Source organism: Lissotriton helveticus, chromosome 3_1 (assembly GCF_964261635.1).
Source record: "Lissotriton helveticus chromosome 3_1, aLisHel1.1, whole genome shotgun sequence".
In the NCBI taxonomy this organism is placed as follows: domain Eukaryota; kingdom Metazoa; phylum Chordata; class Amphibia; order Caudata; family Salamandridae; genus Lissotriton; species Lissotriton helveticus.
In genome coordinates, this window is record NC_136061.1 from 1,814,493,513 (window position 1) to 1,814,506,120 (window position 12,608).

General features: G+C 43.7%; 1 protein-coding gene across 1 annotated transcript in view; it reads left to right on the plus strand.

Moving 5' to 3' along the window:
* The window catches only part of PKP3 (plakophilin 3), a 158,426-nt gene extending 146,605 nt beyond the window's left edge, over positions 1 to 11,821 (plus strand). The window contains exons 12-14 of the mRNA XM_078682725.1: positions 1,875 to 2,067; positions 2,790 to 2,877; positions 8,470 to 11,821. Coding sequence (XP_078538851.1) covers positions 1,875 to 2,067; positions 2,790 to 2,877; positions 8,470 to 8,505 — 317 coding nt within the window. The 3' untranslated portion in view covers positions 8,506 to 11,821. The remainder of the gene's footprint in view (positions 1 to 1,874; positions 2,068 to 2,789; positions 2,878 to 8,469) is intronic.
* Positions 11,822 to 12,608: the final 787 nt, after the last annotated feature.

Below are 12,608 nucleotides of genomic sequence, written 5' to 3' on the forward strand. Positions count from 1 at the left end.
CTTTTCCTCCGATGGATTGTGTAAGCGTGGGTGTGGTTTGCGTGCTACTTTCCTGCATATTCTTTGGGAGTGCCCGATGGTGGCTGCTTATTGGGCGGCCGTGCTTGAAGTGATGGCTGTGGTGACAGGTGTGTCCTTGCGTCCGGAACCTCGTCGATGTCTTTTGAATGTTTGGGAGCCCACGGACTACTCGGTGGCACAGACTAGATGGGCCACCCTGGGCTATATGGTTGCGAAGCGAGATATTGCACAACTCTGGGGGGCCTCCAGGCCCCCTGACCTCTCGAAATGGGAGGATAACATGGATTGGTCCATGTTCCGTGAGAAAACTGTCTATGTGGCCAGGGGCAGACCCGGGGCATGGGTGAAGGTGTGGGGTCAATGGAACGACTACCGTGGCGACATTTGTACTCCTCCCCTTGTGGGCACTATCGAGCTTGCCCTGTCTCCTTAGGCAAGCGTTCTTGGAACCTTTCATATAGGGGTTGTGCTGGTGTCTCCGGCCCTCCCCCCCCCCCTTTTTGTACTGACTTCTGTGTCCCTCCCCCCCCCCCCGAGCTCCTCAGTGCTTAGAGTTTTGCTACTGTACTTCTGTTGCTGTCCCCCCCCTTACGTCCATTGAGCTGATCTTCAGTAATACACTTTCGCCTTTTTTGTGTGTGTTTGTTCTTTCATATAAATAAAATCTGTTTTTGTCCTGTAAATAGTGATGAGTATTGCATTGTTGATTGACTTTTACCTCTGCGGGCATATATGATATGTGTCTACTCCTCTTTAGCGGCCGGCCCGTGTGGTTGTAGGCCCATCCTTGTACTTTTTTGCTTACTCAAATAAAGGTTTTTAAAAAAAAAAAAAAAATGAATGGATGATGGGCAGGGGGTGTTTATGCCTCCCACATCACATGGGTCGACGTTTCCACCATACACAGCCCCCTGAAGAGAGTCCCTGACTTTAATCAGGACTAGGATCCCTTATAAAGTTTATTCTATATTCACACACTCTCCAGCACTCATACAATGAAAACACAACATACATTGTTTACTGCACAAATTGCCTCATTGAATGACCACATCAGTCTACACACATCTGGCAAAGGGAAGGCAAATCAGTAGTGCAGCTGGACAGAGCAGCTTTTGCATTCTAAAGATGTGGGTATCAGGCAGTGATGGAAGATTCACATGTCATTGCCACCTTCCCATTCCATCCTCAGAAATTGCCTCATTCTCATTGCTGCAAGAGCCTCTGGTCAAGGCTGCCAGTGCAACACTGGAGACCTGTGTGTGGGCATTCCTGTTGCCTCCACTGTGCTGCCTCACTAGTGTGTGGATGTATAAGGTTGAATATTTGTGTATACTTAATGAGCTGTTGAAAACAGTTGTTGGAAATCAACACTGTATGCTGGTGAGGTGCTTCAGAGGAAGGTAGAAGTGCTAGGCAGAATGGCCTCACTACACCTTTCAGAAGTGTACAGGTTGGTCCTACCTGTGTAGGATTCAATCTCTGTGTAGGGATCCTCAACTGACCTTTCATGCCTCCTCCCTCATAAATGTTATTTTTCATCAGTGAAGTGTACATAAAGCTGGAATGCATTCTCCCTTGGTTGAATTTGTTCGGTAAAGGAACCCCAATACTTCGAGACTGTCTTGTTATCTTCTTATCGAGTACACCCCGCTGATACATGGTTGTGTGCCTTACTAGCAACTACACAGATCTGAATTATTTAATTTTGGAGGCACAGGATAAACTGTGGAATTCGTTCTACTAAATGTCAGTGTGATCGACTCTGCTGCTTGTGACAGAGTGCGTGAGTGTATTGTGAGGATCAGGGCATGGTTGTTTGTTCACCATACATTAACCCACCTCTTTCTTGATAGCAACCAAGGTGGTGAGCCATCTAGTGGAGAAGCTTCCAGCAAGTAGCGGGGAGCGGCCTTTGCCTACCGATGTCCTGGTGAACATAATTGCTGTGCTGAACAATCTGACAGTGGAGAGTCCTATTGCTGTTCGTGACATTATCTACTTTGATGGGCTGAGGAAGCTCATGTACATCAAGAGCAAGAGGGACAGGTGAGTTGTCCGTTGTGGAGAAAAGGCAAACATGTGCAAACTACTTACCTCAATACCAGAGGCCAAACGAGAAAGGATTACTTTAGGACAGGTGCGTATGAGAGAGCTGATGTCACCTCAGGACAGGAGAAGGGGACATTGGGGACATAACCTGAGAATGTGTTTGGAAGAGAGCTAGTTGTACCCGAGGAAAGGGGACTGAAAGAGATAGCCGGGTCTACCTGAAAACACATGAATGAGAGAGATGACCTTATCTGAGGGCAAGTGAGAGAGTGAATTGACCTGTACGTGAGAGAGGGTTGACCTTGCCTGATGATAGTTGTGTGAGAGAGTACTGACCCTATCTGAGGACTGTTGTGTCATGTGTAAGTAAGCCAGCTGCACCTGAGGACATGGGTGTCAGTGAGAGAGAAAAATAGATCTCACCAAAACCCAATGTATGAGAGAGCTGGTCTTCCATAAAGAAAGGAATGGAAGAAGAATGGGAAGCTACTTCATTTATCAAACTCAGACAAAGCCGAGGGCCCGAACCCCTATCTTCTGGTTAGAGGGTAGAGGACAGTTTGAGTTCATCATAAAAACCAGTAGAACTGAGACTGAGTCACAGGCCTGATTTTCCACTGATTTGATGCTGGCCACTTTCCCTCCACCCCATGGTTCTTTTGCCTCCTTTTACCCAAAGATATCTCACTATGGCTTCTCTCTTCTGCTTCCACCTGCAGCCCTGACAGCGAGAAGTCTGCCCGCGCGGCCTCTAGCCTCCTAGCCAACATGTGGCAGTACAGCAAGCTGCACCGGGACTTCAAGGCAGTAAGTAATACTCAGTGTGGGCTACATCACCCCTCGCTGCACTTTCAGATGTAGATCACCTGACATTAACCATTGAAGGTGCAAACCTTAATAGTGACTACCTCGCGACGGCTCAGAAAGTGATATCTCTTATCTGTCAATGGTTCTATAAAAGGTATCTCAGCCTAAGCTTATCTGTTAGTATCGCCGGAGATACATCGCTATCCCTAGTGGTCAGCAGCTCCATGTTTCCTGCCTGCCTCATCTGTGAGTGGGCCTGAGGAGGTTCTTATGTGTCCTTACTTGTAAAAAAGATGTTAAAAGGTCATGCTGGATGCACACGCATGTACATACACACATGCGCACACACATAGCACCACCAACTTATACACATGTAGGAAAAAATTACCACGTTTAAAATGGGAGTGAGGCCTACATTGCATGGTGGATAAAAGAAATTACAGAGAACATTTAAAAAGTACACATATAGTATCAAATACCATGAAACTTTAACATTAACATGCTCTTTGGTATGAAGAAAGCTGCATCTTGGTGCTTTATAATACTCGAAAATGAATAAATACACATCATGACCATAGCGCATTTTGCAGAATGCATTAGTAAGTGTGTAATGCTGATACATTTTTACAACCAGAAGCAGTAAATACACCAGATTCTCTTACTAGTGCAATCACCTTGTAATCTGCTGCAATCACCTTGTAATCTGCTGCACACAGTCTCTGGCTTTTCAATATCGGTCCCAAATTCTTCTGGTCTTTGTTAACTATGTTGCTTTTTTAATATTCTTTTTCATTGCTGCCCTCTCCTTTTTCCTTTGCTACACCTTTCCTCTTAACCTCAAGATTTCACCTTTAGCAAGGCCTACCAGAAACTGGTGAGGGAGAACCTTCTTTTGTTCCATCTACACACTGCCGCTATGCAGATTAGACAAACATCACTGAGGACATACCCAGGGGCACTGGTGGCAGCACCCTTACAACGAGTGGGTGAACCCAGAGATAAAGGATGCCAAAATGCTAATAGGTCTGTTTGTACCTGACCAACCCAAGGATCTCATCCATGTCACTTGTCGCCCTCCAAGTCCTATACCTTTGCACTGCCATCAGTGCTGGCAACCTGCTTGGGATTCGCTCATACGTGGACGTCCTGCTGGTTAGCAGTATCTCTGGTAGCTTGCATTCTTCCATGTTCAGCTGAAGTAGTGTGGATCGAATGGCCTAATGGGCTTTGCCATCAGATTTTGTGAATACGCACAGTGGAGTTTTAACCATTCTGTGCATTATACTGTTTTCAGTTATTGTACAACATGGCAAATGTCTTCTAAAAGATAACTTAAATTGCAGAATTTTGTACCATAGCAACTTTTGTGCACAATCCCTTTAAATCTGCCACATCACTCTTGGCAGGGTGCCTAGTGCCAATATGGGAAGGCTGCAGGTAGGCCTGTCCCATACACACCTGTTTCCTGCCCCATGCATGCATCTCGCCCTGCATGCCTGAGTCTGTCTGCTGATTCAGAATGTATGGCAGGACTGGTCACACTGCTGTTAAGTCAGAGAGTCCATTAGCGGTATACAAAAAGAAGAGACTTTCCCACAAGTGACACCGAGGCCTTGGGGATCTCCAATGTTCCCTCACCTGCAGGGACGAAAGACAATTGCTGATGGTCGCAAGTTACGTCAGTATCACCCTGAGTTCCTGAACCTGTAATCTGTGATTTAACCATAGGGAGCCCTGTATTATAAAATTCATGCAACAGTGCTGCACTCTTTGTGTTCTGTTGATACTGATTTTACATTTATAGGTCTTTCTCGTACTACAAAGCAGGGAATATCAGCAAATGCAACCGTAGAGGGTAGATATATCTAAGTCAGAGATGGTCATAGAAATACTGGTGGGAGCCATTAGTCTTAATGGATCATTTGAAAACTGATGGACGATCCACTGATCCATCCGGTGAGGAGGGGGAAAGAGGTCATCGCCTCTTGAACCATGTTGGAGGACCATCCACTCTACTTGGAGATCCATGCCTGGATGGCAGGGATCATTGTTCTGTGAAGAGAGCCACTGTGAATCCCATCACAGCACTGCATGTTTGCCGCATTGCATGGGGGACACAGGCAGTAAACATCAGTGACATCAATAGGGCAGTGTGGCAGTCAATGTGATCGGGCGGCCATTTGGTGGATGGGCTGCCCGGTCACAGTTTACATTAATAGAAACAGCAAAGGCTGTGCTGATTTAAAAACAGCGCTTCCACTGGCTCTAATTAGAGTTCAGAAGGGAGCTTAAGTCTTACGTCTTCTAGGATCACTATATCAGTCACCGATTAGGACCCACTCAGCTTCTTCAGCTTTCAAAATCTACCAAAGACCCCCTCCATTCCTAGAGAATGTACAGAAGCCTGAGTTGTTTTTTCTCTTTCCCTAGTATTCCACCAAAACCATTCCATATGGACAGTACGAGCGCCAACCTAGCCAGGTTTTGACTCTGTATATACACCAACACATACAGGTGTTCATGAATATGGCTTGTTGGAGACAGTCAATCAGAAAGCAGTGACTTACAATGTTAAAGAATGCTGCCCAGTCACACAATATTTATGTCTTTATTGGTATTTACTTGGCGTGAACCTAGCTACGAAGCAGTGGAGCAATGTATATTATGTGAGGGGTTTAGAGACAATCTTAAATCATGTACACTGTGTATGGATTACACAAATCTATTTTACACACATTACATTTCACATTTTTAGGCACAGGGAGATTAAGTGATCTGCTCAGAATCACATGCTGTTGAGTCAAGCGGTGAGGCCTGGATTCAAGCCTGGGTACCCAGGCTCTAAAGGTGCACCTGTAGTCACTAGGCCACATCTCCTCCCTGATGCAGTCATCATCATTTTCAGTGGGTGCTCTGACATTACTGGCCAGTGAAGCAATATTTGCCTCTGTATCGTGTCATAAGAAATCTGAGTTGGTAGGGGTTATCTAGGTAGTTTTCTTTGAGTAAGAGTGAGATTTGATTTGTAATGATTTGTGGCATCAGACAAAGAAGATAAAGTCAAAGAAGTGTCGGAATTTGTAGAGGATTGATAGGTAGAGAGTTTTGTTTTAGGAAAGGTATGAATACGATTGCTTGTGAAGTGGCCTCTTCCCTGCAGAGAAAATCTGTCTTGTGATGAAGTCTGGGGTTTCAGTGCAGCTGTGCAATCTCAGTGTTTCCGCAAGCCTTCAAGGCGATTTTCCAGTTTGTGTGCAGTGGCAAAAGGAAGGGCAGAGTCTAGCGAGTCTGACAGCTCTTCTGGAAGCTCGCTCACTGGTTCTGCACCAATCGGGGTGTGCCAAAGAGTGACTTAAGTGAGAATGTTCAAGTGTTTTCTGTCAAATTATGTTGGGGAATTTGAAGGAGATGCTCAGCAAGTTAGACCCACGGGACAGAGATCTTTCCATGTCCATGGGAGGGTTATATGGGTGATCATTTCCTTGAAATCCTTGACCTTGGAGAGAGGTACCCATGAGGTAGGTCACTAGTCCCTGGTCCTAAGGGGTCCTAAGGGGTTTAAAATGGCAGCACAGCGAAGTTTGAGCTTGTGGTGGACTTTTCCCCCAAAGATCTCTAGATCCTAGAGAGCCCAAAGCAAAGTTGGAGACGGTGAGGAAGCTGTAGGTCCTGGAACCACTGACCTCCTGCAAGCAGTAAGGGATAACTGATGACTAGTCACTACTAAATGACTACCAACCTGTATGGGTGAGAGAGGGAACAGGTGGCATTTAAATCGCAGAACCAGGCAGCGAGGTCTTCCTCAGAATTAGCACAGCACCAGTTGTCAACCATAGTGCCACATGCACTGTATCATAGTCGTGCCATTTCCATTTAGTGAATTTATGACAGACACCGGAGAGTCGAAAGGACAGCGATCAGTGGCTTCAGGGAAGGGTTGTAGAAGGTAGGGGAGCTTGAGGTGGTTTGGTGGAGGAGGAGGACCTTCTGTTTAAAGGAGCCGATGACTCCCCAGCCTAGGTTTGGGAGAGGTGTTGTGTGAGGATGTAGGTGCAAGTTTCCACATCTCATTGACTAGCACATGCTCATCAGTGGCCTCGTTACATATAGTTTCGCAGCCAGATAGCTGTGTGTTACTAATTTTTGTGTGGGTAAGAAAGATTTTTTTTTTATTTACTTGTTGCTTCAATGCAGATGTATCACTTTTGCTTATTTTATTGTCCTCATTGAAAATACCCCTATTGCCGATGTATAGTATCAAATAGACATTTCTAGTATTACCTCTTAGGGCAGGCCTTTAGTTTATGGATTTCATGTATGTTGAACATTTGTTGTATACTTCAACGAAATGTAACATCCTGTTTAGTTACCATGATTTGCGCTTTTCCATTGTGGACTAAATTATCTTTTCTGGGGAGTCTTTTTCTATGAACTATGAATAAAAGCAACTGTCTTAATATTTCCATCTAAAACTCCTAGTCTGGTTTTCCGCTGCTCTCTTACATCTTTTCAATCTGGTTTCTGTCCCATCTATTTGGATGCAGTATCCCCCAGTACCTAATTTGAGTAGTTGGTTGCCGGTGGGGAGGAGGAGAAACACGGAAAAAAATCACAAAAGGAAAAAGCAGGAAACTGCAAGAGTGAGATAAAGGGGCTGAGACTGTCTGGTAGTGAAATAAAAAGGCCTGGGGTAGATTCAAGACTAAACAGTATTAGTATTTGGTGTGCTGACTAGCTTTGGGCACTACCGGCACTCAAAATGTAACAAATTAAGCACTGATGGCCTGATTTACAAACGTGAATTTACACTTCTGTGTAAGGTTATGATTGCTAATCACAAAGGTATTTTACAAGTGGTATTTTAACAACTGCAGAGTCTCCGCACATAAAAAGATAGGACTGTCCTATCTTTTTATGTGCAGAGAATCCGCAGTCGTAAAGTTACTGGTAGTAAAATACTTTTGTGAATAGCACGCAATCGCAAACTAACACAATAGTATAAGTTCACCTTTATGAATCAGGCTCTGGATATCCCTGACAGAGATTTCTTACTGGTAAATAACGTTTACACGACTCGTAAATCAGCACGGTGTAACACCACCTTTTTACTTTCTCATTTTCTATTATTTTATGCCTATTTTCTGTTGCTCACATTTACTGTTTTTCTAGCAATACATTAGTACTGTTTGAATAATTTTGAAACATTATTTGATCCACTGTTTCAGAATATATTTGGTCAATATGACGTGTGAAAAAAGGAAGCAAGTTGTGCCCACGTTCACATTATACTTAACGTGTTTTATATATGTTTTAGAATCAACAGAGTGGAAGAATGAATTAGCCAATTATAATGTCATGGTTTTAGAGGTGTTTGATCACACATAAGTTGTCAAAGTATTTTATTATCCTTTAAGACGTGTAGACGCGACCATAACACTTTATGGGTTGAAGTGCAGAGAGGCATGCTTGTGTTCAGTGTGGTGTACAAGTATGCTCACCTCAAGACAACTCAGGATAGGATCTGTTATGCATTCAGTGTTGTAGCCAGTTTGAGATCTTCCTATTAAGCTGCTGACATCTTCTCTCTTGCAGAAAGGCTACCGTAAAGATGATTTCCTGAATTCGTGAGGCACTAACGCAGCATTTCAGCCAACAGGGGCATCAGATTCTTCGTGGATTTCCCGTACAATAATTTTTTATCCCACCCACTTGAACTTGGAGATTCTTGGATGTGCTCCATACACCTCAATTTAATGCTAGAATGAGCACCTTGGCCCGCCTGACCATGGTCGCATCCAAATGCCTGTCTTCAATGGCCCCGTTGTCTCACAGCTCACGTTTGAATACAGGTGTCTGAGTAACTGCCATGCTGTGGGATGACTTTGTGACATTTGTAGTACACCTGAACTGCAACCTACTGTTCCCAAACAGGGTGTGACCTAACGCACTCTCTCATACAATTCACTGGTGGAATATGGATCCTACCACATGACAGAAAATGGACTGTGCTCTAAGATAGTGGTACAAGGGACAGGAGAGAGACCAGTCATGGAAACATTAGCCCCTCTGAGCCCACCCTTGGCTGTCGAACTTTGAACTGTTCCTATGCAATCCCCACATACATCTGACGCTTTCTTATGAACTCTTCTCTTGCACGCGTGGACAGATGTGGCACTTGGGGAGAAATATGTTGCTTTTTTGATGTGTGGTATGGGAGTGGGTTTTGAATTGGTCCAATTTATTGTGCATAAAGCTGTATGTCTGTGGCAAAAACTTTTCTGGGGCTTGCACCATCCATGTTTTTGATGGTTTTTTATTCGGGTGAGTAAACCCACTTGCTTACAGCACCTTCAATATAAAAATAGTAACAACAAGCATACTTCAAATCCTCGTCCACACCTTTCGTCCCTATCTGTCGGTGTGTCCTGTTAACTTGCATAGAATGGTGTTAATTTGTAAAAAAAAAAGAGTTTCAATATGATAGCGAGTAAAAAATGGAGAAAATTCATCATATTTTATGCAGAAGCGAACAGTCTGTTCCTCGTGTTCATTCAGACACCACACTAAAATCCTTTGTCACCCTTTATCACGGATTTTCCTCACTACAGATCAAACAGAACAAATGCACATGCACTTGCAATTACAGTGATGAGTAGTAGGCACTTTGTAAAATGCAGTACATACAATTCAGGGAGATTGTCCTTTCAAAAGTGCTGGTGGGAGGGATGCCGCCTTACAAAATGCTGTATGGTAAATGTTTACTGAGAAGTACTCAATGTAAAAAGTGTTTTTTTTCCAAAGTTTATTTGAGGAGTAACTATTTTGCAAGCATTTATGTAACTTTTCATTGTGGAATAACCACCTAAAGTGCCGGAATGCATATTTTCGGTGAAACACACTGGATGTAAATTTTCATTGAAGAATGAAACTTGGAAAATGCACGTGATAGCATTTTAAGGGATGAGTGCTACTTGACAGACTTTTTTCATGAATATTTTTGCGTACCTCGGTTCTGGGGTGATACTTTGTGCTAAACGCATACATTGATAAAGAGAGTGGATAACTGTGGAGTCCATTTAATTTTCATTTACCTATGAAGAGTGGCTCCTTAAAGTTGCTGATACCCTAACGCTTTAAGTAAGGCCACGTTAAAGATGTCAACCGGTACTGTTGGCCAGTATCGCAGATGCCAACAATCGACTGGTCCAAGGTGTGACACAAGCAATCTGTGGGATGATTCAGGCGCTGGAATGGAGGACTTCCACAGCACATACCGTCGCTGGTATGTACAGTCAAAACAGAGGAGCAAAAATAATATTTTGAAATATCTTTAAGAGATAGTAAATCACACTGCTTAGAGACCTTGTCCTGCCGTCACCCTCCACGGCGTGGCCATTCGATTGCAATCTATGTACTCATTTGCATCTTACCCAATACAGGACTAACTCAGGGACAATACTGCTAAGCCAACCAAACCTTGGACTCTGCTGCAAATCAGGGTGTAGTCTTCGTCAGTAACACTAAGATGCCTGCCCACCACCCACTCTAGGGAAAGCCTAAGTCTGCTTGTTCGAACTTTATCCTGAGGACTCGTGGGTTGTAATAATAGGAGCGGTTGATGAATTAATTTGTGGGTGTGTTTGCTGTACAATAAAACAGAGAATGGTTTCAGACCAACCTGTTCTCTGTATGTAAAGGCACACGGAAATGACTGCTTTCGTTCAGCCTTCGCCCACACTAGTGTGCCACTGTAAGATCTTGTTTGGAAGGTTTTAATGAACAATCACAATACTACTGTGTTGTCCGAGGACCTATCAATTGCCCACTGTTCTTCGACACATTTCAGAAACCATGAGGAGGTGTGTCATTTTGTCTTGAATAACGTGTACACTTTAATTTAGTATAGCAAAGCCAAACTGTTTCAGTCGAACTACTGCACTTTTCTGTTGTGCAGGTGTAGAGGAGTTCCACTCAAAATGGTGAACTGATGCATGCACGCCATTTTTTCACTGCCACCATTTTCTATTGTGCTCTTGAGTCCTTTGATCTGCATTTCGTATGTGGCTAGCAGAACTGTTAGTGTCCTAGGACTGGACAAACAGTTGTACAATGGTGGCCGAGGCTCAAGCACAACAGGAGGCACAAATCACTTATATTGTGATGTGTTTAGTGCAAGTGTGATCAATGGATCAACCCATTCAAAGAAGGGAGGGCACAAAGGTAGCCCTTAATTGATGAATACATGTATGAACATATCCATATTGCTATAGGTTGTGGTCTCCCAGGAAAGATCACAGGGATGTCCTTGGATTAGACAGGATAGCACTAGGTCCATTTCTGCAGTTTCTGTACAGTCCCCTGGGAAGTGCATATAATTCACCTTTCCTGAAGCAAGTGGGCAACACGTTTGGATAACCATTTAGGGCTACTAACTCTATGGGACCGCTTACCCCAGGTGTCTTTCTGTGGCCTGGGCAAGTACTGACTGCACTGAGAATTGCATCTGCTCATTTCAACCACCAAGAGTTTCTTCCTTAGGATCCCCTATAATCCGATTAGATAGTTTATTTTGCTGAGGGACTGAAACCTCCATGTTTATCCACAGGCCCAGTTATTATTGACTGTGCTTTCCGCCTGCCCTTTGGTATGCTTGGATACAAAGCATTGTGATGGCATGCCAAAAGACAGCCTTTTTGTGGCTCCCATAAGGCAGAATCAGGCAGTACCTCCGAGAGGAGCTGCATCTAAGGCACATTTCCCGATCCTGGAGTTAGATTTAGAGTTAAGTAGAATGGAATGTGTGGATGAATGTCTAGGTAGTATGATTTGGGCCTTTCCAGAGATTCTAAGAAGAAGCCGCCTTTGAAAGTGATCTTTTCCACTGATTATAGATAATAGTCATAACACCTTGTATATTCCTGTAATAAACTGCTGTGGTGCTCAATGGATAAGTGAATCGGGTGCTTATTGCATGTGTTAAGAAACTTTGTATTCTAAAGCAAAGTGGAGCCATTGTATGGATATTGCATTCCCCTAAACCAAAGTGGAGCCATTGTATGGATATTGCATACCCCGCAGGTACGCATACTAGGGTCGATAATGACTACACCTAAGCTCCATACTATAAAAATTCCACTTCTCGGCATCGGAGAGTTTCTGCTGTTCACAAATACAGGCTGTGCCACTTCGTTTCTGCTTTCTGCCCCTCGTGAAAATAGCTTCCTAGGAGCCTCCCAAAATATGAACACATTTTTACGTTTTGAATTAACTTACTCCTTTGTGGGTAAGGGTGTTTTATTTAGCAGGTTTAGGGATATTGCTAATATAAAACAAACATCTAGTAAAAAGTAACATAGTTTACAAAATATGCGTCGAAAATTTCTACAGCCCTAAATGTGTTACAAAAGTAAGTCAAGCAAAACAAATAGTCAACAACTGGTACTGCAACACACTCCCATGCAAAACAAATGGAGGGGCTTATTTATAAGCCTCTTGCGCCGCCGGTGCGTCACTTTTTGTGACGCTCCGATGAATCAGGCGCCTCCTCCATATTTACCAGGCAGCACAAAGCCACTTTTTTTGGCTTAATGCTGCCTTGTCAAAATGGAACAATATTGACAGTTTTCTGCGTTAAAGGGCATGAAAAGGGTTTTGCTGTGGGCATTCCCAGCAAAATCCATGGCTTTTTGACAATGCCCCAGATTTACGAGAAATCATAACTCTGAGGCAGT